This window comes from Leishmania donovani, chromosome 8, assembly GCF_000227135.1.
Source record: "Leishmania donovani BPK282A1 complete genome, chromosome 8".
Classification (NCBI taxonomy): domain Eukaryota; phylum Euglenozoa; class Kinetoplastea; order Trypanosomatida; family Trypanosomatidae; genus Leishmania; species Leishmania donovani.
The window spans coordinates 105,681-133,572 of record NC_018235.1 but is presented as its reverse complement, the minus strand read 5'-3'; the positions used below and the strand labels follow the sequence as shown (position 1 = coordinate 133,572).

At 64.9% G+C, this 27,892-nt stretch overlaps 6 protein-coding genes across 6 annotated transcripts; all 6 read right to left on the bottom strand.

The window, feature by feature from the left end:
• Nucleotides 1–593: 593 nt before the first annotated feature.
• Nucleotides 594–4,832, bottom strand: LDBPK_080360 (hypothetical protein, conserved; the record flags this gene model as incomplete). Its single annotated transcript, XM_003858553.1, has 1 exon — nucleotides 594–4,832. One exon carries the CDS (start codon nucleotides 4,830–4,832, stop codon nucleotides 594–596), a length of 4,239 nt encoding a protein of 1,412 aa, XP_003858601.1.
• A 1,268-nt stretch (nucleotides 4,833–6,100) lies between these two features.
• LDBPK_080350 (hypothetical protein, conserved) lies at nucleotides 6,101–20,431 on the bottom strand (the record flags this gene model as incomplete). The annotated part of the gene is made up of 1 exon (XM_003858552.1): nucleotides 6,101–20,431. One exon carries the CDS (start codon nucleotides 20,429–20,431, stop codon nucleotides 6,101–6,103), a length of 14,331 nt encoding a protein of 4,776 aa, XP_003858600.1.
• Nucleotides 20,432–21,776: 1,345 nt separating this feature from the next.
• LDBPK_080340 (hypothetical protein, conserved) lies at nucleotides 21,777–22,064 on the bottom strand (the record flags this gene model as incomplete). Its single annotated transcript, XM_003858551.1, has 1 exon — nucleotides 21,777–22,064. The coding sequence occupies one exon, from the start codon at nucleotides 22,062–22,064 to the stop codon at nucleotides 21,777–21,779; it is 288 nt and encodes a 95-aa protein (XP_003858599.1).
• A 1,148-nt stretch (nucleotides 22,065–23,212) lies between these two features.
• On the bottom strand, nucleotides 23,213–23,890 carry LDBPK_080330 (mitochondrial associated ribonuclease, putative; the record flags this gene model as incomplete). The annotated part of the gene is made up of 1 exon (XM_003858550.1): nucleotides 23,213–23,890. One exon carries the CDS (start codon nucleotides 23,888–23,890, stop codon nucleotides 23,213–23,215), a length of 678 nt encoding a protein of 225 aa, XP_003858598.1.
• Nucleotides 23,891–24,754: 864 nt separating this feature from the next.
• LDBPK_080320 (hypothetical protein, unknown function) lies at nucleotides 24,755–25,684 on the bottom strand (the record flags this gene model as incomplete). The annotated part of the gene is made up of 1 exon (XM_003858549.1): nucleotides 24,755–25,684. The coding sequence occupies one exon, from the start codon at nucleotides 25,682–25,684 to the stop codon at nucleotides 24,755–24,757; it is 930 nt and encodes a 309-aa protein (XP_003858597.1).
• Nucleotides 25,685–26,764: 1,080 nt separating this feature from the next.
• On the bottom strand, nucleotides 26,765–27,523 carry LDBPK_080310 (hypothetical protein, conserved; the record flags this gene model as incomplete). The annotated part of the gene is made up of 1 exon (XM_003858548.1): nucleotides 26,765–27,523. The coding sequence occupies one exon, from the start codon at nucleotides 27,521–27,523 to the stop codon at nucleotides 26,765–26,767; it is 759 nt and encodes a 252-aa protein (XP_003858596.1).
• Between the last annotated feature and the right edge of the window lie 369 nt (nucleotides 27,524–27,892).

Genomic DNA, 27,892 nt, shown 5'->3' with positions numbered 1-27,892 from the left:
CAGAGGTGCCGCTCCGATGATGACCCATCGCGGTGAAATCGGAGTGCACACACACCGCCGATACATCAACCGCCATCCTCTGGCCATCAGCGAGAAACTTGCGAAACACTGCTGGCGCGAAGGTGCAGCGCCCGCTGCCGAGCGGCCGCTTGTACTGCCGGGCAGCCGGCAATGCCGACGATGTGTTGAGCGACCCCCGCGAACCACACGAGAAAGAGGCTGCCATACCGTGGGCATCCACATCGGTGTCGGGGCTGCTGATGTGGATACCCGGCTCCTGCGTGCGGTGGTGCAGGTCAATCGCCCTCAACGTGGCTTGCACAGCATCGTCGCTGACGTTGAGAATCGTCGGCACCGACGTTGCGCTATCGGGGCAGAGCCACTGCATCCAGCACACCTTCCCCGCCACTCGGTGGCACGGCCCCCTGATCCCCTCCTACTGCATCATCCACACTGGCGGCACCACTGGTGTTGCTCGAGGGCGGCCCATCCCCGTCTGTGGGCTGTGTTTTGCGCAACCTTCTATACCGACGCTCCGGTTGCTGAAGGTGGATCACCCAGCTCCGAGCGAAGATGCCGACCTCCATCGAGTCTCACTGTTCGCCGCCGCCGCCGCCGCGTTGCTGCTGGGGTGTGCCGGCGTCGGGCCTCGGCGATTTCGCGGGATGATGCGGAACCAGCAGCGCCACGTGTGACCGCGCTTGCGGCGTCGCGCACGCGACATCCGACTCTAAGTACCCGAGCAGCAGTGGATCGGCGTCTAGGCGACATGAGAGAAAGGACGGCTCTGCGCAACCGCACCCATAGAAAGGGTGCACGCACATGGCGCTGGAGTGCTCACACGGATCCGACAAGATCTGCCAACGCGAGACGCGCGAGTTGGACCCGTCCGCACGCGTGATGACCTTCCTCCAGCTGTGAAAGATAGGCAGCGCATGTGCGATATGCGGGGCACCGTCGCCGCTCATCGCTGATGGCGTTTTGGTGGGCGGGAAGGGTGGGCTGCGCGTGTCGCGCAAGTTTGGTTCGATGGCGTACACGCACGCAGACGTGTTCGGTCCCTTCCTCTCGCTGGTGTGCTCGCTGTCCAGATACGCCGCGGCAAAGAACTCCGTTGCGTAGCCGAAGCAGCCGAACGCGTACCCCAAGGGCACCTTCAAGTCCGCGAACGGTGCCGCAGCGCCTGTCTTGGCAGCGCCAGCGGCGCTCTCCTCCCGACGCCGCGGCAGATACTCATGAGCTGATTCGTCGAGCTTCGACGCGGTGGTCGCGGACGGTCTCGTGTGCCGCAGCAATGTGCGCTCGCCAGCGAAAGGTGGAAGGCGAGCGCCCGTAGTGCTGCGCCGAGTGCGAGCGGCCTTAGCCGTGTTTCTGTTCGCTCGCGACACGATCCGGCTGTTTTCGACACTGATGCGCGCTGGCTTCGAGTCGAGCGCCTTGTGCCCGTCCTCGCGGTCGTCGCGCCTGCCATTGTCCGTGATGGGCACCGCATGCCTCGTGGCCGCCGCAACGGTGCTGAGGTTGCCGAGCTTGTCGCTGCGCCGCAACGGGATGCAACGCGCCTCGTCGCACGACTCCGAGACGCTCAGGGAGACGCAGGAGAGCGCGGCCAGGGACTCGGCGAGATCCGCGAACTTCACGGCCGCACACGGCGGCCGACCGGGATCCTCGATGCGCCAGCAGGTGAAGATTTCATTCGGCAGGGCCGACAGCAGGGTGACATTCTCTGTGCAGGCAAGCAGGTCAGGGAGACCGTACGTGTGGCGCTCTGCGGGGGAGATCGACACAACACCCTCCGAGACGACGTGGGTGGCGACGAAGGTGGTCAGCGCCAGCAGGACCACAAAGACGCCATACGGAGCGCATACCCATAGCAACCGGAGGTGCCAGTTCTGCTGCAGCTCGTGGTGGTGGTGGTGGTAGCTTCGCCTTTCCTCGCGATGGCGTCGGCTCGAGGGGCTCGGCACCGCGCTGCCGTGCGCGCCACCTCGTGGCACGGCCGACCACTTCTGCGCGTGCTTCGTTGCCTTGCTCGGCGACGTTGCTAGGGTCACGGCGGTCGCGTGTCTTGCGTGCACAGGGGGCCAACCTCTCTGCGGGCCCTCCGCGACCGCGGCGACGGTCGTGCTGGGAGTGGCGAGAGACAGCGATGGAGAGGTTTGGCGAGGGGTAGGTGGCAGCAGCGCTGCGAAGGTCTCGATTTCTCGCGAGCCCGTCTCACCACCATCGCCGGCGTGCGCGTCCGCTACATGGCCTTCCTCTCCTGCTTCCGGCGGCGACCTCGCCAGCTTCCACGGTCTGCCGCTTAGGCTACGCAGATGCAGCGGAGGAGGACGGGTGATGCGCCGCACCCACGGCGCCGAGCATGGACGGCAGCGACCATTCTCGCCACCGCCGCTCGTTGCGTTCTGCCCATCGCTGTCCTCGCCAACATCGCTGACTCGTCCCCAGCCGCTGACGTCACTGCTGCTCTCGGCGCTCCGTGTGCGCCCCTCAGCGACAGAGCTGCTATGGGTCTGCTCGATGCGATCTTGTGTTCCGGCAGGTGCGCCGTGCGAATGCTTCAAGGGTCTATGAAGGCCACCGCCACCGCTGCAACCGCTTCTGCCGTCGCTGCCGGCGTGCCGGTGGGAGCTGCGGGGCCGCTGTGCGGGTTTTGCGATGGTGTCCGCTGCGGTGCCCAGTTCCCTTTCGCGCGAGGGCGTCGCGTGCTTACCCAGTCGCGGATGGAGAGGTCTGCCACCTGCGTCGCTGTCGAAGGCGGCTGCCCCCAGCAAGCAGGCCGGGCAGGACGTGGGTACGAACACAGGCAGATCCGGCGCGCTGATCGAGCTCTCCGTGGTGGCACTGCGGCTGCCGTCAAGGAGGTGGCCACTGCCAGTAGCGCCGCTTCGCGTCTGTGTCGATAGTGGGCGTGGCAGCCCCCATTGCAACGCCAACACCTGCTGCGGTGCCGTCATTGTGGATCGGGCGAAGGTGCTGAGGCCAGTCGAGCCACCGCCTACGCTGCCATAGCTAGATGCCGAGTCGGACCCGGCAGTGGTGTGCATGAGCGACATGTGCACCCGACTTGCAGTCCCCAATGATGGCGCATGCGCTGCAGTAAGGCTGCGCGTCGCTGGCCCGTCGGCGTTCAAGGCTGCGGTGGCACAGCTGCGCACGTCGCACTGCCCTTGCAGGCATGTGAGCTGCTGACGCGGCGACAGCCTCGACGCCGGCCCCGCTGCACACGGCATAGCTCCCGTCGCCACCACTCTCCTCCCTCGTATCTGTAAGAGACCACGGCAGCTGCTGTCTTCGTCACAGCCGTTGTCGTCCACCGCCTCGCACACTTTTCCATCTTCGAAAACGTCACAGCTGAAGTCCCCGCCGCACGGTGTGTCACGTAAAACGTCATCATCCTCGACGAGAGAGGACGCCGTTGCGTCGTCGAGGAGATCCTCGAAGTGGTACGGGGCATCCGTGCAGTCGCTCACCGACTGCGCGCTGGCAACACTCGCTGCCTGCCGCGCCAGCTTCAACAGCGATGTCGTTGCCGCGGCCGACGCAGCCCGTGATGAGCATCCTCGACTGTTGACGGGCATGCGCTGCTCAAGCACATGGTGGCTGTGCGCAGAAAACCCTTGAAAGCCCAAAGGCAGCTCTATGTGCTGGCTGCCACCGCCGTGGGGGTCGGTGGGAGTGAAGGGCGACAGAGGCGGGAGCGCGCCTGGTCCTGCGTGAGAGGAGGCCGTGACGATCGCCGCCATCAAGGTAGACGGCGCATCACTCGAACGCAGACAGCGTGGGGCGGCGAGGCTACTGCCGCGAAGAAGCGCGGCAGTGACTGCGGGCTCTGCGCCACTGAGTGGAGACTTTGGAGTCGAGAAGCACAGCATCGCCCCGCCAGGGGACGGCGGGGCTGCGGTCATGCACGCCACTGCCAAGGGCGAGGCCGTCGTCGCAGTATCGTCTTTGGTGAAAAGGGAGATGAACGGCGTGGTGCTGCCGGAGAGCGGCGTAAGGGGCCCCAGGGCGGCGGATGCGAATGCCGCGCTCCTACACTCCCGGGGCGCCGGCGTGATTTTGTAACTCAAGCGCCGTCGAGCAGGCCGGGGTGCGTCGGGGTCCACCATGAGCGCCTCAGCAGCTGACGTAAACACCCTGGACGACGGCGAGGCCCGCGTGACGCCATTGAGCGGGGTCGTAGTGCCCGGCTCGCCGCGCCTACCGAGTAGTGCCGAGGGTGCATCACGGCGGCCTCCCAGCCACAGCAGCTCGGCGGGGATGTTCATAAACGGCGCATCCTCGTCTTCCCGCGTGGCCGCCGCGCGGAGCAGCTCGGCTAGCTTGGGGGAGATGCCGCATCCGTCGACGACGCTGCAAAATGGCCAACTGCCGCTCGTGAGCCCCTTCACGGTGGTAGGGGTTGTGGCGCTGGTCGCCCTCGGGGTGGCGGCAGGCACCGAGAGAGCCGAGGCGGACAACACTTGTAGCGCGTTCGCCGATAGCGTTGCTGACGCGGGAGCGGCCACGTTTACATCCTTTACCTGTCGAGGCGGGGGCACAGTGTGCGAGCCGGTCGGCATCACGTCCGCTAAGAGCAGACCAGCTTGCGACGACGCCGCAGAGCTGGAAAGGGCACTGGCGAAGCTCACAGCGCGCAGCTGCTGCGATGCGGCGCCTGCACGGACCTCAGCGGCGCTCCCGTGTGGGTGAAAGAGTGGCGCGCCATCATGATCGGCGAGGAGGACTTCGTTGTGGGACCGACTCCGCCGCGGCCGCGCGGACGTCCGAGGGAAGGTGGTGGCGCCGGACCAGGAAGCCGAGGCCGCGTACACCTCTCGTGGCATGGTGGCTCACAAAAAGAAGGCCGGAGAACGCGCTGAGGCGAAAACCGAAACATGCGGAGCGCCGCAACGCTGGCAACAACCACTCCCACTAAACACGCACACACGCATGCACGCGCACAACCCTGCACGCGCACAACCCTGCACAGACAGATGTGTGTGTGTGTGTGTGTGTGCACTGAGAGCAGAGGGGCCGAAACAGATACACGATAAGACAGCAGGCAAGAAGCGATTACGGAGGCAGCAGTATGCATGTGTGCGCGCGCCCATACACTGGAGAGGGAGGGGCACGTGCACAAGAAAAAGCAGAGAGGAGGCAGGACACTTGCGTGTAAGCTGAAGTGTATCGTTGCTTCGGTGTCCCTCTATGTGGCGAGTTCCGAAGAATGAGTGTATCAGCGAGAGGCGAGCGGGCAGGCAGGCAGGCAGGAGCTGCACGTGTGCAGGTGAGCGATTTGCTTATCGGCTTTGGCGATGGTCGTCCCCTCTCCCGCTCTCGCACTCGCCCTCTTCCGCGAATACCACAACTACAACAGGGAAGATTAGAAAGGAAAACGAAAAAAAAAAGACACGATACAGCGTCACTGTCGCTGTGTGCGTGTGTCTCTATGGGTATGCGAAAAAGGAGGTGACGTGAGATCTGCTGCGGGGGTCTAGTGCCGACAAGCAGACGAACTAAAAGAGAGAGGGAGCACAATATGCATGCGCACAGAGCCACCGTGAGTACGCTCTTGGCAAAGAAGGCAGTGGAGGGCGGTGAGCGTGTGTGTGTGTGTGTGTGCGTGCGTTGTGGCAGTGGTGGTGTTGGGGGGGGGTCAAGGGAGCAAGACGGAGGTGGATGGGGTTAGATGCTGGCGCAGACACCCAGACACGCAACATGCGCAGAGGAGCCCAGGCAGAGGACCAACGGCAGCCCACACAACAGTGAACAGCGTCAAGCCGACATGAAGGAGACGTCCGACAAGAGGAGCGCGGAGGTTCGGTCTTGCGCACACGCATACCTTCTGTTTCGTATCTTAGGAGCACACCCCCAGCAGAGAGAGAGAACGAGTAATGCAGAGACGGGCGCACACACAGATGAACGTGCTAATAAGATGGGCAGTGGCGGAGCCCATCGGAGATGGCCACACGCGCAGAGCGTGCACGACACGCACCGCTGCCCTCCTCGTCGTTTCCTATCGTCCATCCTTTCCTGCCCCACAGGATCGCACGGCTTCAACACATCCAAGAGAAAACGTCGTCATGTCCGGCAAGACCTCATGTTACAACCCTCACTTCGTACCGCGACCCTTCAGCGGCGGTGCCGGCTTGCCGCGCGACGTCTGCAGGAGGTGATGCAGGCGCTGCAAGAGCGTCTGCTCGTCAGGTGTTAGCGCTCCTAGAAGGATGTCCGCTTCACCCCCGATGCCCTCCTCACCGTCTACACGCTGCCGTTGATTCGTTGTGTTAGTTTCCAATGCAGCAGCCGATCCTGTAGCGGGGGGTGCGCCTGAATGCTGCTCAGCAGCCATGGCACGATGGCAGTGCGCCGTGTGGAGCTGAAATAGCCCCATGACCGCCCCAACAGCGGGCGGCGGAGCTGCCAGCGCAACGGCGTGGCGCAGCTGCGCGTGCCGCAGTAGCCGCCGACGTTCCTCGTGGGTCTCTGACTCGCCCGGAGCACCGCCCCCGTGCGTTGGGAGCAGCTCTTGACAGTGGCGCGACACGACAAGCATAAAGGCAAGATAGTCGGGAGCGCACGTGCCGCGCTGGGCAAGCAGGTCGGCGTATCGGGCTGCGAAGACACGAGAGGGTGAGATGCACGCTACTTTGGCAAACGCCGCACGCGCACCGCCACTGGTGTGACTTTGGGGCTTCCCGCATCGCGTGCAGAGAGCAGCCTCTATCTGCGCGAGCAGTTTGAACACGAGGCACGCCGAGGTCCAGCCAGCCCCCGAGCTGCCGTCTCCGCCACGCGCAGCTGCTGCTGCGGCTGACGCGCTTAGCACCGGGTGCATCGAGAGCTGCTGAGCCACATCGACGAGTGCTGCGAGCCGATTGGCCGTCTTCCGGTTTACTCCAGCGGCACCGTCATCGCGTCCGCGTACAGCCGGCTGCACGGCGCGCTGTGCCGCCTCAGTGGCGGTGGGGAAAAGGGTCGATGTCTCCGCTGCGGCGCGCTCCAGCTCCGCTAAGGGGCGCAGCAGCTCCTTCAGCAGAACCGGCAAAGGGAGCTTGGCGAGGTGCCCCCTGCTCCACAGGAGACGGAGGGTGGTGTAGTAGATACCCTGGAGAGATTGGTCGTGGTGACAGTGACGCCGCCGGCTCTGCGGCTGCGGCTGCTGGACGGTAGGTTGCGCAGCATCGCCGCCACCAGTGTCAGCATCGCCGCCACCAGTGTCAGCATCGCTGCTTGACACGTCGAGGCGTCCTGTCAACTTGGGAGATGAAGGATCGGCTTGGCACACGGGTGCCCACTGCAGTCCTGCAGAGGAGGTGCTGAGTAGCCACACGCTTCCGTGTCCAGACCCAACATCGGCACCCGCATCCACCTCGGGCAGGCGTGCACCTGGAGTCGGAAAGGCTGAAGTCACGCGCCGCAGCGCTTGCAGCGGCGTCAGCACGGCACGCCAATCGTGAAGGATCGCTCGGGCAGACGGCGCTGAGAGCGGCACATCCTCTGCAAGGCGAAAAAGAAGAGTCGTTGCGAGATGGCGCACCGCTGCGTGCGCATCGACACCGACACGTCCAAGACCAGTTGCGCGAGGCGGGGCAACTCGTGCCACCGCTGGTGTTGCCGATGAACGTTCCCTTCCCCACCGCAGCAGTCGCTGTGGGCATGGAAGACTGGGCAGCGGCGTACCCAGAGCGTCGCAACAGCGCACAAACGTCGAAAGAAGGGCGAGTTGATGAGCGTCCGAGACGGCACCCGAGTGCCGCGAGTGCGGCGATGCGTCTGCTGCGGAGAGCGTTGCCACCACCGCGAGTTCCAGCACAAGTGATGCGACATCGCCGACGCAGTCGCGGCGACTTCGATCATCGTCGTGCTGGGTGCTGTTGCAATCCCCGTTTTGCGCGTGGTTCTGCAGGCAGCAGTGCTGTCGTCTCCACAGCGGCGCTGAGCACGTGCGCTTCAGCTCCGCGTAGAGGGTATACGCGCGAAGACACGCAAGCCTGTCGCGGCGTACTGCCAGTGGACCTGGCACCCCTCTGCTAGTAGCTCCGCGGCCTGTCCTGCTACGGTTGCCTGCACCGCCGGCTTCTTCGTCCACACCCTTCAGCATGCCGCACAGGGCTTCCTCCAAGACGCAGAGCTGCGGTAGGACCAGCCTGGAAGCTGTACATGCGTGCAGCGTTGCCCCTGCTGCTGAGTCGCGGCTGCTCGCGGTTGTTCGAATGGGAGATGCAACGGCGACATCTTCGCAGGCCAACCACGTCCTCAACCGCGTCGCCGCAAGCAGCAGAGGCGACTTCCAACGCCCGCTCACCTGCTCAGTGGCCCCACCACCGCTGCCGCCTTCGCCGAGAGCCTGCAGCGACCCGTGGTAGAGTACCTCTATAACGTGAGCGCCGCTGCACACCTCCGCCTTTGCGCCGCCCGTTTCTGTGCGCAGCTGTATGTTCTCCTCCGCGGATGCAAGCGCAGCGCCGTCAGTTGTTCGTGCGGGCGCGTGCTCGGCAATGCTCGGCCCCAGAGCAACAGCATCGACCTCGCGCATCGACATCCACGCGTCACGCACCTCTGCCGCGTCCTTCTCAGACAGCCCGCTCAGAGCGCTGAGGATTCGCCACAGCAGCACGTTTGCATCCGCCTGCGGCGCTGTGCGAGAGCTGCGCCGGCTGCGCTCAGTGCCGAGTACCCCGCCCCTTACTCCTTCCAAGTTCCGCAGCTGGCTATAGATGACGCCGAGGAGCACGATACTGCGCACCGACAGCCGCGCCGACTGCTGACGATGCAGAATGCTGACGAGTACAACCTGCACGAGATACCAGAGGGACGTCGCGGACGACCTGACGGTGGCTCCAGCGCCTCTCTTGTCGTCGAGGCGGTCGCGCTGCGGTAGGGCGAGCGTGACGAGGCTCAGCGCCGCCTCCATCGCACACGTCTCCCACGCCGCGCCCGAGAGGGGCAGCCACGGGTGCAGGAGCGCGTACAGCGTCAGCCCCGCCTCCACTACGCGGTGCGAATCCTCGTCGTGCGAGGGCGCGGACGCGCCAAGCGCCACGGCCCTCATGAGCGTCTCCAGGTAGGAGGCCTCGGCAGCCGCAGCGAGCGGGAGCAGTGCTTCGCGTTCATTGCCGCTGAGAAACTCCAGTAGCAGCCACGGGTCTGCGTCGCGCGAGCGCCGTTGAACGGCAGCGACGACAGCAGAGAGAAGCGCATGCAGCTCGCCGCACGAGTCTACGGGTGCCAGTGCCGGTGTGGTGGAGGTGTGACCACCCCCGGTGTTTTGACGGCGATCGGTTGACCCGCTCCGCTGCTGCTCGTGTGCCTCACAGAGGGCTCCATATACAGTGGTCAGCAGAGCCGCAGCCGCGTTGTCGCTCTCCGCCGTCGTCGTGGCTGCTGTCGTCTGCGGTGCCCGGGCATGGAGGGGGCGGTGCCGGCGACGCGCCGAGGCAGCGACGACACCCGCAAACGCCGTCACCACCCCCGTCGCGGCGTCGTCAGCGCGTGGTACGCGATCCTCAACAGGAGAACGCTGTCGCGATGAGGACGGCTCCTGCGCAGATGCGGCAGGAACAGCACTAGGCGGATATGTCACAGAGAGCTGTCGCAACAGGTGTGCAAGAGCAGGGTAGAAGCATACCGCGGTTGCCTGCTCGACAGGATGGACATGCCCCTCATGCATTTCTGCCGTCACTTGCCTTCGCACCCTTGTCGAGAGCCTGATGCGTGCCGTGGCCACATCCCACGCATCTTCTCTCTGGGGACACTGTTGTCCGTGATGCCAGCGGCGCTGCAGCGCACAGATCGCCGCCACCGTTGACACGATGCTCTGCTGCGCCAGCTGCAGCTCCCTATGCTGCTCCACGGTCCATCCTAGCACGCTTACGTGATCACGAATGCGCTGCAGACCGCGCAACTGGAAGCAGATGATGCGCTGTGCATCCTGGCCATTCAAGAGGCGCGACCGCAACGCAGACGACACCGACGAGTGCGTCACCTGCTCCTCAAGGGCGGACAGGGACGCCAGCCGCTGCAGCTGATGAGTGACGCGCGTCAGGGCAACGGCCGACGACGAGGCACGACGCCCACGACGCTGTGCGACCCGGCACAGCAGACCGTCGCCGCACAGGTGAAGCACGTGGAGGTACGAGTGCCAGGCGATGCCATCAGCGCCTAGTTCGCCCCCACGTCGAGCGGGCGGCGTGCTCGGACCGCATACGCAGGAAAGAGGCATGAAGGCGGCCCACGGTGACGCAGCGGGTGTCGGGCCGCCCTTGTCTTCCGCGGCCACGGTTGTTACGGCCCCCTCCGTGCCATGCGCTCCGGACGCCGTGGCAGCGGCAGCAGGAGCAAGAGAAAGCAGGCGCTGGCGCAGTTGACGGAGCACGGAAAGCAGCTGGAGCGTGTCACTGCTGATCGCGGTCTGAGAGGGGAAGCCTGCGTGCTGCCGCCTCGACTGCTGCTGCTCCTGTTGAAGGCGCGCGTCCTCAAGCGACACCAGGTCCAAGAGCGCCTGCATCACCACTCCTGCGCCAGCCGGGCTGGTCCCGGCAGCCGTGCTGTCGACTTCATCCTCCAAAGAATCCGTTTCGACGGCGTCACCAGCACTGCCGCGCGCTGGGCCGCATCCGGATGCCCCGCCGTGACCGTCACGTGGTATACACGCCAGGACGAGGCGTCCACGCCGAACAAACGCGTCCGCGGCACGCCACACATCTGCCAACGATACGGCAGTACTCTGCGATGCCCATCGCGCACGTCTCCTCGAGGTTCCAGGTTGCCTGCTGCCGTGCACCGCAGAAGAGGACGGCAGGCACACCGCCGGTAGCAGCACGCACGCCGCACCCCTCGCGGCGTACGGCCTGACGGTGGTTGTCCTGGCGCTCTCCTGATGGCGTGCTGCGCGCGCGCCTGGTCGCCTTTTCTGCGGCGCCGACACCTGCTCTCTCCTCCACGCACACAGGTACGTGACCACCGAGACTGGATTGCGGACCGTGACGGTGACAAGGGTGTTCTCGTCGGAGCTCTTGCGCATGCACGCGCGTAGTCGGTATGTCTCCAAGGCGGCAGGTGGCCACAACGACCACGCCAGCTCCGGTGACGCGCGCGCGTCCTCCTTTGCCAGCCTCAGCGATACCTCTGCGGTGACGGAGCGAGGAAACGAGGTCAGCCGTGCGCCTGCATCGCGCAGCTGCGCACCGGCCTCCTTCTGCAAAAGCGAGAGCTCCGCTGCAGCCTTGTCGTCTGCCGCTATTGGCGAATACGAGGTTCGTGGGAACGAGGAGAACGTCGAAGGTTCCTGCGCCACCGCCTGCAAGCGTGCCTGAGCGCGACGCAGGTGCTCCTCGAGGGTCACGAGGCCCAACGCGGGGGAGTGCGTGGCGCCTCCGTCTCCGCTGCTGCGACAGTACGCGTCGATGCGAACGCGAATCGCCTCTGCCTCGCTTGTGGCGCTGCACCGGAACACAGGCTGCGACGCCACCACCTCGTCCGCCAGCACCGCGACCCAATACGCCGCCAGTTCCCGCTTCAAAGAGCCCAACTGGCGCTGCCCACTCACCAGCCACTGTCGCCCCTTCGCCTGTGGAAGCGGTGGCGTAATAGCGGTGAGCCGATCACACGTGCGAGAGGCTACGAGGAAGAACATCGCGTACACATCCAGCACCGTCATGCAGCTCCGGTCTCTGGAGCCGGCTTCTCGTAGCGACAGGTTTCGTGTTCGGTTGTGCACCTCAGCGGCAACGGCTCCGTCGTCACCGCCAGCACTGTCCCAATGCTGCTCCCGGCAGTCCAGCTCTGCAGCGCGTACAAGAAGCGTTCGCCAGGCGAGCATCACGGTAGCCGCCACGCGCTTCGTGGGCAGCGCCATCACGTCCGTCGCAAACGTGGCATCGCTGAGAAGGTCGACGCAGGCGGGGTGGGACGGCGCCATGGCGAGGTCGCGCATGCGCAGCGCGATGCGCGCTGCGGCATCCCCCACAGCCGGCGCCGTAGACGTGCGGAGCGCATTCACCAGGCGCGCACCTTCTTCGCAGGCGAGCTGGATCGCAGACAGCGGCGCCCCTGCACCGGTGCTATGCCCATAGCGGGTGCTGCCGACTGAAGAGCACGGCGCGGCGGGGGCGGGAGGCAGCCGCCGTGACAGCCCGACAGCGAAGCGGCCTCCTCGTGCGTGCACCGTTGGCACCGTGTCACTGGTTGAACTCAGCACAGGTGACGAAGAAGAAGCGCCTCGACCACACGGGGCAGCGGAGCCGCTCCCGTTACAGTGTCGCTCGCGTCGCGCGCTGTCCTTTTCCTGATCGGCATAGTGCTGGAGAACACGTAGCAGGAGTGGGTGTCGCACGCCTCGCATAGCGTCGACCCGGTGTTGCGCGGTGGCCATCAGCGCCTGTGGTGCCTCAGCCATATCGTGTCGCTTGCTCTCTGGCTGCTGCTGCTGTCGTTGGTAGAGCTCGAGCGCCTCGGGGAACGGCATCGTGGGCGTCTGACCGTCGCCAGCGTGCGCCTGCGGCGCCGTCTCCTGTGTGGCTGCGCGCTGCACGCGCGTCGCGTACTCGAGGAGCGTTCGCGCCACAGTCGTCGGCCACGGGCCACACGAGAGCAGTGCAACCCGCAGCCGGCGAAGCGTCGTGACATCCGTGCAGCTCAGCGCGCTGCACTTTAGCCGGGCCGGCGGCGAAGCGTCTGCAGGAAAGGAGGACGCCGGTGCGCACGCGGTGAGCGGGTACGGTGTGCAGGTAACCCAACGAAACGCCGTGCGCACCGCATGTGGGGCGACGTAGCCGAGATGCTGCACCAGCTCCAGCAGCATGCACTCCCGCTTCTGCGCTGCCATCGCCGCCGCGACTGACGAGGACACGAAGGCGATGGGAGCGCAAGACGGACCGTCACACATGAGTGATGCATCACGCAGCACGGCAAGAATAAGCGCCGACACAAATCGCTCCCGCAGTGGCTGTGCAGGCAGCAACGCCAGAGCTCCTGCCGAGGAGGTGCGCAGAAGTCCACCACCACCACCGCCACTGAGGGTGCGGTCTGCGGCCGTCCATGCGCTGGACAAGGCGGACTCCCCTGCGTCATCGCTCGCTGCCGCTCTCGCCTCCGCTACCGAGTCGTCCTCTGCACCGTATAATAGCAGCTTCTTGAGCCACTCGCACGACGGTGCTTGCGAAGTGCCGGCAACACGGCCGCTGCTGGCGCCGACCTGCACCGGCGGCCACTGCTCTCGACGCGCCTCTGCCAGCTGATGGTGTCGCACGAGAGGGTGCCTTACCACACCCATGATCACCAGCGGATGGCGGGAGAGGAGGGCCGCGTACAGGGCAAGGCGCTCGCTGTGCAGCGCAGGTGCCTCCGTACGAGCACCACTTGAGCGAAGCACGTCACTGGCCGCCTCGGATTCGCTTTCCTCGCCCAAACGCCGCAGCTGCCGCCAGAGTGTCGTTGGCACGGCACACATTACACCCAATGACCCCTCGGCGGCAGCGTCACGCTCGCACCGCATCGGACGAGGCACATCATGGCTCCCCTCATGTGGTGTGTCCTCGACAGCGACAGAGGGGTAACATCCATCATCGAGGAGAGCTGTAAACAAGCGCCAGAGCAGCGCCGCGTGCGACGGCGAAAGACATGCCATCACGGCTCGCTGAAAGGAAGCCTCCAACGCAGTGATCGACACCGCCGTCATGTGACCGGGTGCGATCACCAACACACCGTCGGGCTGCGTGCTCCGAGTAAGGTACGCGAGCAGCGTGCGCTCCAGCATTCGCACTGTCGCCGCCGCCGTGCAGTCCACCGATTCTGTGACATCGTGGTGCTCGCCATCGACGAGTTCGTCCAAGTCCATAAAACCCGACTGCTGCAGTGCACGCGCGTCTTTCGACTCCGTGCAGGCAGCCGAGGAGGACGGGTAACGGGCGAGAGCCTGCTGCAGCGCTTCCGCCGCCCTCGCCAGCCGCGCGGGCACCGCGGCATCACCAGAGACACTGGCGAGGTGCTGCAAGACCAAGCATACGCGCAGATGTTGCGCACGCGACTCGCCGCGACCCCACAGCCGCGCGCGAGTGACCTCTGGCAGCCGCGCATGGACGCTGCCGTACCAACCAGAGACGTAGAGATCCGCAAACGATGCTACGAGCCGTTGCAGTTGTGCGCGGACGTGCGTCAGCGCACTCCTCGCCACCAGTGACCCGTTCACAGAAGGGAAGACACTCCCAATGTCGCAGCTAGATGCGTCGCTGGCACCTCGTAGCTCGCTCGTCGGGGCGGCGGCGGCAGCGGCCTCGAGGTCAAGAAGCGTCCACCAAGCCATGCACTCATCCAGCAGTGCCGCAGCGTAGTGAAGGGCACCTGACAGGCACCAAAGAGTGCGCGGGAGTTCGACATTGGCGGTGCGCGGTGCGGCGTCCGTCGCCTCCATGAGCACCGATGCGTGCTGCACGAGCGATGCTACGTGTCGCAGCATGCCTTCAGCTGCCGCCACCCGCAAGAGCAGGGCCGCGGTGCCACCAGCTTCTGATGTCGCAAGGGTGCCGATGGTGTGTGGGCGACGTGGCGGTGCGGCTGCAGCAGTGGCGGTCACACACCGGAGGACGTAGGAGAGGCTGTCCGTTGCAAGACGGCTGAGGTACACGGGCCGCAGCGGCCCTGCACCACCGCTGACCGGAAGCGAGGGGCTCACGAGTCGGCTGAGTGCGTCGTAGTACTGCTGCGTGGTTCGCGACAGCAGCTCACGCACCTCTTGTGCGGAGGTCGCGCCTTCTGTCCTCATCACACTTCCGCTGAGGGATTCGTCTGACGGCGCTGGCGATGTAGCGGCGATCGGGTCGGCTGCCAGCTGCATCAGAGCGTTCGTAGGGGCACAAGTCTCGAAAGCTGTGCTGCTGTGCTGCATTACGGTCGTCATGTACGCGATCGCGGCTGCGGTGGTGTCCGTCATCCCAAAAGACGTGAGGCTACATGGGAGCATCGCCGATGCTGTTTCGCCACGATGGCCGCTCGTGGCATCGGGCAGGTCGCCTTCATCGAAGAGGCGCGCATGCAATCGCTGAAGTATCCCACTTCGCAGCTGGACTCGCCACTCGTCCACGGAGCTTCCCAGTCTCCACTCGCTCGAGGCTGCCATAGACACACGGCTTCGGCCGCCTGTGAGAGGGGCCTGCTCATGGGCTTGGTAGTCGCCGTCGCTGTCGCTGCTGCCTCGCTCGCGCGCCTCGTGCGCGCGCATCTCCGCCGCCCACACATCTAGCGCCTGCAGTGCGGCCAAGATCACCTGCGCGCACTCGGCAACGGCCAGGTAAGCGCGTTGCTGCTGCGCCGGCGACACCCACAGCACCGTCGCCTCCAGTCGGTACAGCTCCCACACGTAGTCCCAGACGTAGCCCAGCAAGGCGTCGCTGTGCCGCACGAGGCGCCAGAAGTCTTGGTTCGCGCGCGCGGCGCGGCACGCGAAGGTGTGACGCGTCACCACCATCGATGAAGTCGCGTCTCCCTCGGCCACATCCACCATGGCAGGGGCGACGCCGGCGGCCGTCACAGCCGCGGCTGCAGCCCCGACGAGAGCGTGCACGGGGCGAGGGTGAGCAGCATCGACCATCTCAGCCATCTCTGCACTGTCCAACTGAAACACCGCGGCAAGCAGCCGCGCTACAACGTCGGCCGTGGCGGGGTCGTCGCTGTCTGCGCGGTCGGCCAGCGAGTGTAGCGCCGCGGCATCGAGTCCGTCCACAGCTGTAGCGGCGCCCTCGCGAGCAAGCACCGATTGCGGTCGCAGTCGGCACCAGCGCAGCGCGTCATGCAGCACTGCCGTCAAGGGAATGGCGGCGCTGTCGGAGTGCAGGACACACCGCAGTGAGGCCGGCAGCGTCGGCGAGAGTCGCTGCACCGCCGCTATGCAGTTCGTGGCGTACGTCATCGCGCGAGACGTGGCAGCCGCAGCTGCACTGACCGCGGAACCAGGCGCGCCCTTGGCGTGGGCGTGGTATCCGCTGTCCCCCAGCATCGCATCGCCGACTGGCTTGCTCGTCGAGCCGGCACCTGCGGTAGCGGCCTCAACAACAATGTCGGATGGTGCAGCGGCACTCTCCTTCAAGGCGGTGCGCATGCTTAGGAGCATCGTCATCTCCGCATCTTCGGCAGCAGCATTCCTTTCCAAAGAATCCGGCATCAGCATGGCGCCGCCGCGTGGCTCCTCGGAGCCCGTTGGCGTTTCAGGTGACGATACCTCCGACGGCACGTGACGGGCCTCCACGTACGTCACAAGAGCGGTTAGCGGCACCCGCGTTGACGACGATGTCGTGCCTGGAACACCGTAGGTGGCCGCGTCCTCATCGCACGCAGCCACCACGTGCATGCTCGCCAAGCGCAGAAGCGTGACGCACGTGTCCAGTGGCAGCAGCGGCACTACCCGGCCATCGTTCGCCTCGACCGTCGGTCTACTCCGCTTCCGTGCATCCTGCGCTGGCGCACATGACAGACGCGAGGGGGGCGCCGATGCGGCATGCGCGTTCGCGAACCGCAGGTACGCCCGCACGGCGGTGGCCGGGTCGTTGGTGGCGTCGCAGAATTGGATTAGCCGGCAAAGCGCCTCCGCGGATTCGCGCGCCGGCGCACCGCGCCGCACGTGAAGCCTCTGCCGTGACCTGGACGATGACGACGACGACGGCGACGGCATTAGCGCCGCCAGCAGCTGAGCGCTCTGCACGGCGTCGCTGTCCCACTCGTCAGCGAAGACAGTAACGCCCGTGGAAGACGACGGCATGCGCCCCGGCGACGCACCGGTCTGCATCGAGTGCGGACGCGCGCATAAAAACCGCTGGAGAACCGCGAGCGCATGGCGCTGCGCCTCCTCGTCACACCCATCCGTGCCGCCGGCACTGGGGAGAAGCGCCAACGCACGGCGTGCCACCGCCAGGCTCTCGTACCACGCCTGCTCCACGCGTCGGCACGACTGCCGGTGAATACTTGATGCAAGAGGCGCGTTTTCGCGCTGGCTGCCGCGCCGCCTCTCCGCTGCTGCTGCCGCCAAGCGTCTGCTGTGCAGGTGCAGCGCACGCTGGTATGCCTTCCACGCGCCGGCGATGATGGCCCTGGCCAGCACCGCACTCTCGCACGGTGGCGGTAGGTAGAGCAACAAGCGTACGAGAAACGGCAACGGCGCCCGCTTCGCCGTCTCTGCAAACAGCTCCACCTCCGCCAGCCGCAGGCGTCGGGACTGGCGCTCGTGCGCGTAGAACAACGCGACCGCCTCTTTCACGCAGCGTCGCTTCGAGAAGTCACGCATCGCTTCCACAAGGCTCTCGTGCTGCCGGTCGTTGAGGAGGCGTCCCTGGCGGTGCTGCAGGACGTTCATCGCACTGTCTCCAGCCTCCCTCGCTGCCGTCATCGCGTGCGTGAAGATGTTTGTAACCCTATCGCCGGAGCTGAGGTCACCCTCGAAGAGCGCGACGCCCGCGTCGGCAGTTGCCAGTGCGCAAGCACACGATGAATGTGCCGCGTGAGTTGGCGGCACGGCGGCGGCAAAGGGCCCCGCGACCGCATTCCAGGCTTCACGCGCCTCCCCGGGGCCCGGGAGGGCGGCAGAGGCAATTGCGAGATGGCACACGTGCTCCAGACTCAACATGTCGTAGACTGCAGTGCACGCCACCCTCGCCGCCTCTGCATCCCTCGTGGACGGTGCCGGCAAAAACGGCGGCTGTGGCGACGACAATGCGCTGGAGGCCGTCGTCGACGTGGCGGCGAGGTGGGCAACGGTGTTGCAGAGCCGCATGATTCGCATCCCTGTCCAGTAGCAGGAATCCCGAAGGCGTGACAGCGGAGCCGCGGGGTCGGCCTGCAGGCTGGACTGCTCCTCCCACCACAGCGCGAGTTGCGCCGCTGGCGACAGGGACACAAGCGGGTTGCGCCGCGGCGCCTCACCGCTACCGTGCTCCGTCGACGCGGACACTTCGCACCGAGGTGCCTCCCGAGCAAGCTGCGCGTGTCGTGCAAGCATGATGCTGCCCATCGCCCCCGAACACCAGCTACGCAGCGCTGAATACACGTCGTTGCTTTCTCGCCTACGGTGCTGTGGATGACATCGGCTGTCCACCAGGGACGCGACCGCTGCCAGGAAATCGTGTGTGGCCGCCGCCTGGTCACGAAGCGAAGTCGAGGCGCATGCAAGCAAGACGGCGAGACACACACCAGCGCCATGCACCCTCTCCATTGTAAGGTCGGCATTGTCTTCTTCCCCTGATCGTGCGCTCGCCGCCAGTGCCGTGCAGAGGCGCGAGAGCAGCGCCTGCGACGCCTCTGCGCGGGCAGCATCCGTTGGAGCCGACGCGAGCGTGCACTGGAGCGCCAGCACCGCTGATCGAGGCTGCGCGACCCCAGCGCCCTCTCCGGCTCCTTCACGCATTTCGGTCTTTGCCTTGAGACGCGCTGCGCCCGCACTTCGGCGAGCTCTCGCGCGATCCTCGTGATGGACTGCCGACAGCAACGGCGGTAGTCGACTCAGCGTCCCCACCATCGCCTCTGCCATTCTCGCGATCTCTGGCGGATCCAGCTGGGAAAGGATGGAGGAGAAGAATCGACTTGACAACACTTGCCACCACGCGGGCAGCAAGGCGGCGGCTGTGCAGGTGGAAGAGGGGCACAATCGGCTCCACACCTGCTCCAGGGTATCGCGTCGTTGCAGGAGTGGGCCGTGCTCCGCGGAATCCGGGTCACCTACCCCCGAGCATTTGGAGGCAGCGCCGCGACGGGCACCGGCGGCATCCGTAGCATTGGTGTGCTCGAGTGCCGGTGCGCTCGCCGTGGGTGACGTGCAGAGCAGGGGGCCCTCAGCGCAAGCGTGACGCAGCCGCCACGCGGCGCCGAGGGCCATCCCTGGAGCGAGCAGCACCACATCCTCGGCAAGCATCTCCCGATCTAGCGGCGTCGCGGGGCCGCCTGTCGTCGAGCGGAGAAGTTGAGGTGCGTTCCCGGGCAGCAGCAGCAGGCGTGAAATCGACGGCGGGCTGCCGTCAAGCACCTGGCAGACGAATCGGCCGGTGGCGGCCGCCAGTGCGGCGGTGCCGCCGTCTAGGCGAGCGTCTTTGTAAGAGGAACGAGAGTGGGCCCACGCTCGCTGTCGTGGTGTCGGTGTGCGCTGCCGCACTGCGTCGTCCACTCCTTCATCGTCGCAAGCGAAGCGCCGCGGCAGCCACAGGGCGGCGCGGACTTCGTCTACGCAGGGCGCCAGCCTATCCTCAGAGGCGCGCTCCAAGACACGCTCGATCAGCAGCACGGCGGCACACACGTGGCGTAGGTGCTGGGCACCATTCACATCAGCGGCTGCACAGTGACCATGCCACGAAGCGCTCTGCACGAGCAGGCGAAGAAGCAGCAGGGAAGGCTCCGGCAAGGCTGCGCGATGATCCCTGTGCCCTCGTACTGAGTACAACGAGCGAAACGAGGTCTCAGCGAGGCAGCAGAGCTGCCCGCCAAGCCAGCTGTCAAGTGAACACACGTCACTGGCGTCCGTGCGTGTTGGCGACAAGATAGCCCCTTCATCCTGCCTTGTGCACAAGGCCAGCACACCTTCCACAAGGCGACGCGTTGCGCGCACGACATGGGCACTGTGTGGCGCTACCGCAGTCGCTTCCCACGCGTCCGCCACGCCGTGCCTTGTGTCGGCGCCAGCGACACCAGCCACATCTCTCGGATAACGCCCATGCCTCAGCACGCACAGGTGGGCAGCCGCCACGACAATGATGCACTCGTAGACAACAGAAAATTCGGTAGCCCCACTCACCCAATGCGACGCGCGCATAGAGCAGGCAGCACTGTCACCGAGCGCAGCACAGACCTCATCAGCGAGCACGCGGAGCACAAGCACCTGCCACTGCAGCTCCGATGAGCCCCATAAATCACGCGTTGCTAGCATGAGTGCAGCACCTGGGCGGCAACCGCTTTCCGGCTTTTTGTGCAGAGACACGTACGTGTCCACAACGAACGCCGCCATCGACCGCAGCTCCACTTCTGTCATCAGCTCTTCGTCCCCCGCGGCCGGCGCTGCGGTATCCGATCGCCAGCGCAGGGCTCGCTGAAAGTGCGCTCGCAGCTCTTCTTCCGCTGCGAAGGTCCACGTGCACCTCGAGCTCCGGCGAGCAGTGTTCGTGGGACGCCCCACGAGAGCGTGCCGGTACGATTCAGCACACGCGCGCTGCCACGCAGCAGCGAGTCGCCGCGTCACGCGAGGCTGCTGTGGCCACGACGAGGGCCCGAGAGAGGACAGCGACTCGCGACCGCGTGATGTGCGCTGCTCCTCCCAACCCACAAAGGAGGACAAGAACGTCGATGCTGCGGCGCGAGTGCTGCCCGCATGAGTCGCACAGGTCGTTCTGTGTGACCATGTTGGGGTACGCGATCCGGTGCGGTAAACCCTGAGCGCATGCCCTGCCAATGGTCCACGCGTGCCGGCATGCATGCGGCTAAAACCTCCTCTCTGCTGCCGCTCTGCCGTCGCTGCTCTCCGGCGAGCCCTCTCGACCGGCGACAGTTCAACGGCGATCCCGAGCGGCCCGGCCCCTGCGCGCACATGTGTGATGGCCGTTGCGACTGCATCATGCGAATTTGTGCAGGCCAGGTGCGCTCCGGGCTGCGCGGCTGTAGCGGAAAGGGGACGCGGTGCTCGTCGCACATCACCACTGTCGATGGTGTTTCGGGTGGCACGTGTCGCCAGCAAGCGCGCCACGACACACTGCCACTCGCGCGCAGCTTTCTTGGCCGGGGAAGCATCGGCTGGTGAGGATAGCTGGCTTCCTGCGCCTGCAGTGATGGGAAAGGGCAGCGACGGTGCAGCTGCAGCCATGAAAGCGACGCGCAGCGCCTCATTGCACAGAAGCAGCACCTCCGTCGCATGCCGTCTCTGGTGAGCGCATGGCTGCGAGACGCACTGCAAAAACAGCAACGGCTCGCCCAGCACGAGGCGCGCGGCAGCGGCGGTCCATGACGCGTTGCCCTTGCCGGTGGCGACACGCCGGGGGAGGTCGAGGCGGAGACGCCGCTCCCCGCGTTGAGCAAGTCGCGTGAGTCGATCTGCGAGGCGTCTCACCATTCACCGTGGCGGGCAGCCAGATGAAGATGATTAGAAAAAAAAAAGAAACGAGGGAACAGCGAGATGTCGCCGTGGTTAGAGTTATCGGCGAGGGCGGGCTCACAGCCGCGCGCACGCCGAGAGAGCCGCACGCGGGAGCCAGCGGGCGGTGGTGCCCTGCAGCTGTCGAAGGCGGTGGGGTTCACCGCAGCGGGTGCCCTCCGCTTCGTCTCCCGTTTGCTTGGGTCTGTTGCCACGATGCTGGATGAGGAAGCGGGTGTGCAGACACGCGCCTGTACGTGTGCTGCCATCCGCAGCATACGAGGAAGGTGAGATCACGCAGAGGCGGAAAAAAGAGAACATGGACACTCGTGTACAGCGGCTGCGCATGCGCATCCATGCAGCCACGGAGATGAGGGAGGATGGAAGTTGACGGCGTGCAAGTCGGTGGAGTGCGGCGTGAGTTCGCAGGTGTAGCACACACGCACCATTCCTCCCCCACCTCCTCGCACACTTGTCGTCAAGAGATCGCCGCTGCTGCTCCGACAGAGGCAGGCGACAACGCCAGTGGCCCCTGCTGGCCACGGGCCCTTGCTCAGACAGCAAAGAAGGAGCGACGCGGATAGATATGAAGAGAAGATGCATTCTTTACGACGGCCCCAATCACCAACGCGCACAAAACAACGCACGCGTGCACCTGCACCGGCGCACACATCACTCACAAGCGCTGAGCCTTCTACATGCTCGTCAGCGTGCCGGGTGGAAGCCCCTGCATCCGCTCCTTCTCGCGCAGCTCGCGCGTCGCCGACAGCAGTGTGAGCACCTCAAAGTGCCGTGCGACACACTTGCGCGCGCAGGCGTCCATCTTCTGCACCTTGACATCAGGCAGCTCGCCGCCGGCGAGCTCGGGGCGGGTGAGCTGGCTGTCGTAGCAGATGTCCCAGCACTGCTCCAGCACGAGGTTGGCAAAGTCCATCATCGAGTAGTGCTCGAGCGCCTGCCCGAGCATCATCTGAGCCTGCATTATGAGCGGCACAGAGTTGACGGGGCGTCCAGAAGAATGAAACGTCGGAAAGACGGAGGCAATGACTACGCAGAGTCCCGCCGCGTGGATGAGGCACTACGGAGACACAACGGGTGGAAGCACGGTAGGCTGCCTGCGTCAGAACTGCGAGTTCAAGGCACCCTTCGCATGTAGAGCCGTCCGTGAAAGTCGAAGAGAGAAGAGCGAGGGAGACAAGTCCGGTTTATGTAGATTCCATTGGAGGCGGGCACGTAGACAGCAGCATCCGGCCGTGGCAGTGAGCAGAAAGGCGGTCGAAGAAAGGCGGCCGGCTTGCACCGAAGACGATTTTTCGAACGATCCACGAGCGAGGTGACGGCACCACGGCACTTCCCCCCCCCTTCCACCACCACTTCTCCATCCGCGCCCATAAGCAAGCGCGCGTGAGTGCGTGAGGGGAGAGGCGTCAAAAATGCCGTTGTGAGGAGCGGCGCTTTTACGATTCTCTCTGTGACGCAGTCGCAAGACAGCAACGGACACCGGGGGAGGGAGAGGGGGGAGCTCACGGGACAGGAAAATAGGTAGAGAAAACTGGACGAGTGTGCGCGGTCGACCAAGACGGCGTGTGGCGCTTGTCGTAGGGAGGAGGGGGAGGGGCGCCGTTGCAAGGCCGCAAGGCCGAAGACACGCCGCGACAGAGCGTCGGCGAAGACGCACGCGCATCTTCAAATAGGAAACGCCGTGAGTTCAAAAACAACAACAGCAAAAGACGAGAATAAGGGCCCTCTCTCCCCTTCGCGCACCGGAGAGGGCGCGAAGGGCGGGGTACCTGCAAGACGCGAGCAGATGGTGCGGAGGGAGGCCCCGTGACGTCAGTCGACAGCTGCCGCGCAGGCAATGAAGCCGTTAGCGGAAGAGAGAGAGAGAGACGTGGAGGCATTGGTGGGAAGTGGGCGGTAGGGCAAGGGCGGCGTGAACAGACATACCAGCCTTTACACGCGGCACCGCTGTATCTCAAAGAAGCGTGCACACCCTTTACTCTCTCCCCTCCCCCCACACTCGCACGCGCGCACGCCCGCACATCATGAAGGCCACGTCACGCGCCCCTCCTACCTCCCTCCCTCCTTCGCATTGGCTATGCGCTGTCTGCCTCCGTCTCCCTCTCTCCCTCACGTCTTCGGCTTCTCGCCGTCCGCGGGGAGGCTCGGGAAGCGAGAGGGGTCGGCCCACTTCGGCTTCACGATTTTCATGAGGGACCCCCTCATCAGGCGATCGCCACGCGCTAGCTGCAGAAGAACGGAGATGGTGGTTGTCAGCGTGAGGTTCTCCCATCCCGCCATCTCCTGGATGGCCACGTCGTGATCAAGCTGCTGCTGTGAGGCGCAGCCGTCCACAAGCACCGCCACGCGGATGTTGCGGGACAGCAGCTCATCGGCCGTCTGAAGAACGCACACGTGTGTCTCGTGACCCCACAGCACCGCCTGCTGCACCGGCAAGATGCCTCGCGCAGCGTCACCGTCGATGTAGGGCATCATTTCCGGCACTAGCATCGAAGGCTGCAGCTTCTCGATCACCGGAGCACCCTCAGGCAACGTGATGTCCTTCGCAACATGGCCCACACCCTTCGGGTACTGCTCCGTCACCACAAAGGTGGAGTGCTTGGGCGTCAGGGTGTTGTGGATGGTCGCCATCGAGTTCGACACTTCAACGGCCGCCTGGAAGTTGGGGATGCGGTTGCGCAGTTTTTCCTGGATGTCGCAGCACATGAAGATGGTGCGGCAGCTGTCAAACTTCTGCAGCAGGTGCGACCGCGAGGACATGAGGGCGCGCGATGCCATGGCAACCATCCGAATGACCGCGTTGGTTGACTGTATAAGCGATTGCTTTGGACTGCGATGCAGACGGGGAATGTCGAGAGAGGGAGATATCGGTGCGAGCCAGACGCTGCATCGACGTGCACAGATGTATGCGCGCTTGCGTGTGCGTAAGTGCCACGGCAGACGGGTGCACACAGAACGTAGATGTGTGTGATGCATCGAGCAGAGGAAGAGTGTGAAGGAGAAGGCTACAGCATGTTGTGGGCGCCAACCACGCAAGTGCGTGAAGCTAGCTGCAGCAGACGATGACCTGGGTGGCAATGACGATGGGGCGTGCGCATGCCCGTGGGCATGGATGTGTCTAAAGAGCCGATTGAAGGATGAAGCGTGGCGCGGGAGGCCACACGGAGCAGAGGCTTTGCGGGTTTCGCCGGTGTTCGCCGCTCGCTGCGCTGCCGACAGGTTGTCTCACCGCCACAAGTCAGAGGTCGAGGCAGAGCAGTGGCCACAGATTTCACGAGCGAGCGTCCTTCGATGGCTGCCACGGAAGAGGGTAGCGAGAGAGAGAGAGAGGGGAGGGGAGTCAGGGTATGCCGCGCGCTCCGTGCGTGGGGAGCGAGCGAGAGAGCCGTGGAAGCAAACAGGCAGGTGCGACCTGCTCATAAACAGCCATCAGAGGAGACTGGAAAAGCAGCAGCAGCAGCAGCGGCAGCGTGCAGATGTGTTCGTCACCAACCCCGGTATGACGCGCGGCCATGGCCAGCACATGCGCGCCCGCCGAGAGTCCAAAGATGAGGAGAGGTTCTGCCTCATGTTCCCTGCAGAAGGGAACTCCGTCCCTTCATCGTTGTCTGCCCACCCGCCACCACGACCAGCATCACACTGTAGATGTACTCAGTGGTCCATTCTACAGCAAGCCGAATCCGCGGTGAGTACAGCATCTGCTGCGGTGGTGGTGGCTAACGCAGACGGGGCGGCCCTGGCGTCGTTGGCAGCGGTGGCCTCGCCGCCATCACCGCCCCCTCTCCAGTCGCGCAGCTCCGGCCGCGGCTGCGTGGTGCTCCAGTCGGCGGCAAACTTCTTCATGACTTGGATGATTGGCTTGACAAATCGTGCATCGGATCGCGTCAGCTGCATTACAGCAGACGGCACTGTTGTGACCATCAAGCCATCCCAGTGGGATAGCTGTAACACCGCCGTGTTGTGCATCTCCATCGTTTGCGAGGCGCACCCGTCAACAAGGACGGCGACGTGGACGCCGTGCGTGAGAAGATCGTCAGCGGTCTGCAAGATGCAGCCGCACGTCTCGTAGCCCCAGATAACAACCTGCTGCACAGGTGGAATGCCACGCTCGGCGTCGCCGAGAATGTGCGACCGCACCTTTGGGACCAGCATCGACACTCTCACATTCTTGGCGATGATGACGTCCTCTGGCAGCTGGATGCCATGACAGGTGTGGCCGACGCCTTGCGGGTGCACCTCCGTCGCGACAAACACAGACCGCTCCGGGCCGAGCAGCTGATGCACGGCCGCCATCGCGTTCGTCGCGTGCACGACATTGTGGAGGCTCGGAATGTGCGAGTCCGCTTGCACCTGCGCACGGCACAACATGAAGGCCATCCGACAGGTGTCAAACTTCTGAATCAACCGCGAGTGCGCAGAAAGCGTGGTCATGGGGGAGGGGGGCCTCTGCGTGCGTTCTGGTGTGTAGCGAACGTGCGTTTGTGTCGGCGTGGCAGCGCAGACGACTCCGAGTAGAAGTGCACTCGCCGCCGCGAGAGGGGGAGAGCAGGAGTGGAGTCGGTGAGTGATGCATGTGCGCATTGCGGCGGGGTTTGTGGTGGTGGGGGTCGAGGGAGGGCCGCCATCCGCCGTCAGCACACACACACACACACAAACTGAGAGAAAAAGAAAGGGCGCCGTGAGCCCGCACGCCTGCCAGACGGGAAATCCGCTAATCGTGCGCCGGAAAGAAGCACACTGCCGCGTACTCCACCGGCATTTGAGGGCATCGCGCGTTGCGTGAGGGCGAGTCACCAGCCTCCCCTCTTCCCGCAGCAATGAAGAACCAGCTGCCTGGCAACCAAACGTGCGCACACGCATACACCGAGATGTCGCTGTCCACCGACGGCCCACGTCCTCGGAATATGCGAGCACCTCTTCCATGCGTGTGCCGCAGCCATTCGTGGTCGCATTGATCGCCTGTGGAGCATCTTCTTGCTTGTCAAGCAAACTCTGCTCTTCCCCCCCCCCCGGCCCTTCGCCGCCTCCGCAGAGGCCGTGCGCGGGGCTCGAGAACGTCATCACCGCAGTGGCGCTCCCGTAAAGAGGGGCGGCGGGCGCAGCGAAAGCGATAAGGTGTGTGTGTATGTGTAAGAGAGTGGCGCGGAGCCGGAGGATGCGGCTGGGCGAGATGGGGTGATGCATGATGGCATGCGCAGGCAACCGCACGAGCATGGCGGCGTTTGCACACAGACACACGAGCACACGAGCAAAACAAAGCGCCTTCGCTTCCGCTTCTTCCCCCGCCCCCCACCCACCCATCACGCTGCGGCACGCGGTGGCGCATGAAAGGCGGATGGGGGGGGGGAGGTACGGCAGGGAGACAGGAGACGTGCGTCCAACCGAATATGCGCCGCAAGCCACAGCACAGGAGGTGGGCGTGTGCGAGGCAGATCGAAGCGAGCGAGCTGGAGAGAGAAAGAGGGAGCAAGCACACACACACACACACACAAACACACAAAACGACAGGGAGACACGTCTGCGTGTGTGTGTGTGTGTGCAGGAGCCAGTGCACGGCACCGTCACGACGTCGGCGTGACGACGACACGGAAACGATGGCCTGTGCGTGCTCATCCTCGTGGTGCTTCATCTCTACTTTCAATCTAGTCCGTCACTGCGGCGTCACGATTGACGCTCGCGCTCCTGCGGCGGCACCGTTGGGTCCTCGGAGCGCTCGTAGGGCCGCTTGAACGCGTGCGCGCCATCTCGAATAAGCTGCATCACCGGCTTCCATACGCTGTCGTCCGCGCGCACGATCATCGTGTACACGCCGATAGAATTTGTCAGCAGCAGCCCCTCCCACTTGGACATCTCCATAATGGCGACCTCGTGGTCGAGGCGCCGCTGCGCCGCACAGCCGTCCGTCGCGATCGCTACGCGAAAGCCGCGGCGCAGCAGCTCGTCCGCGGTCTGCATGATGCAGATGTGTGTCTCGTGCCCCCAAAGCACGACTTGCTGCACCGGCAGAATGCCGTGGTCCGCGTCACCGTAGAGGTACGGCAGGGCTTCGGGCAACAGCATCGATGGCTCCATCTTTGGGATCACGGGGGCACTGGGCGGCAGCTGAATCTCGTGGTAGAGCGGCCCCACGCCAGCCGGGTACTGCACGGTGGCCAAAACGTTGCAGTACGTCGGGCCCAGCATCTCACAGAAGAGGGTGAGGTCGTTCGTGATGCGGATGGTCTCGTTAAAGCCAGGGATCTTCTCCGCCAGCTTTTCCTGAATATCGCAGCACATGAAGAGGGTGCGGCACTCCGTGAACTTGCGCAGCAGCTGCGTCGCGTGCCTCCTCCGCTGCGGCACCGTAACATCTGAGGTGGGTCTCTCGGCCGTCGCCGGCGCCTTCTCACAAAGCGTGCCGGCGCCCCCGGTGTGGGCCATCGATGTACGGCCGGCGCTGAGAGGGGTGAGATGCTGCTTGATTACGTGCCTGCGTCGTCGCTTTCAGTTGCTGCCAGGGCTGCGGCAGTGTGTGCTGACAACTACACGCGCATTCGCGTGCGCTTCACAGCCGCGTGTTCGAGGCGGCGGTGGGCCGGCGAAAAAATGGACAGAAGGCCGAAATAGACGACAGGAGGGCGAGAGGGATGGATGGATGGATGAGTGAACGGCAGTTGCAGCGTGTGTGTGACGAAACGCCGAAGGAGCGAGCTGCCGAGGTAATAACAGGGGAAGTGGGGGGGAGGGGGGCGCACGAGCCCACCCGGGCTCTCAGCAGCCGCGGGGAAGAGCCAGTGCAGCCGTGCCGCC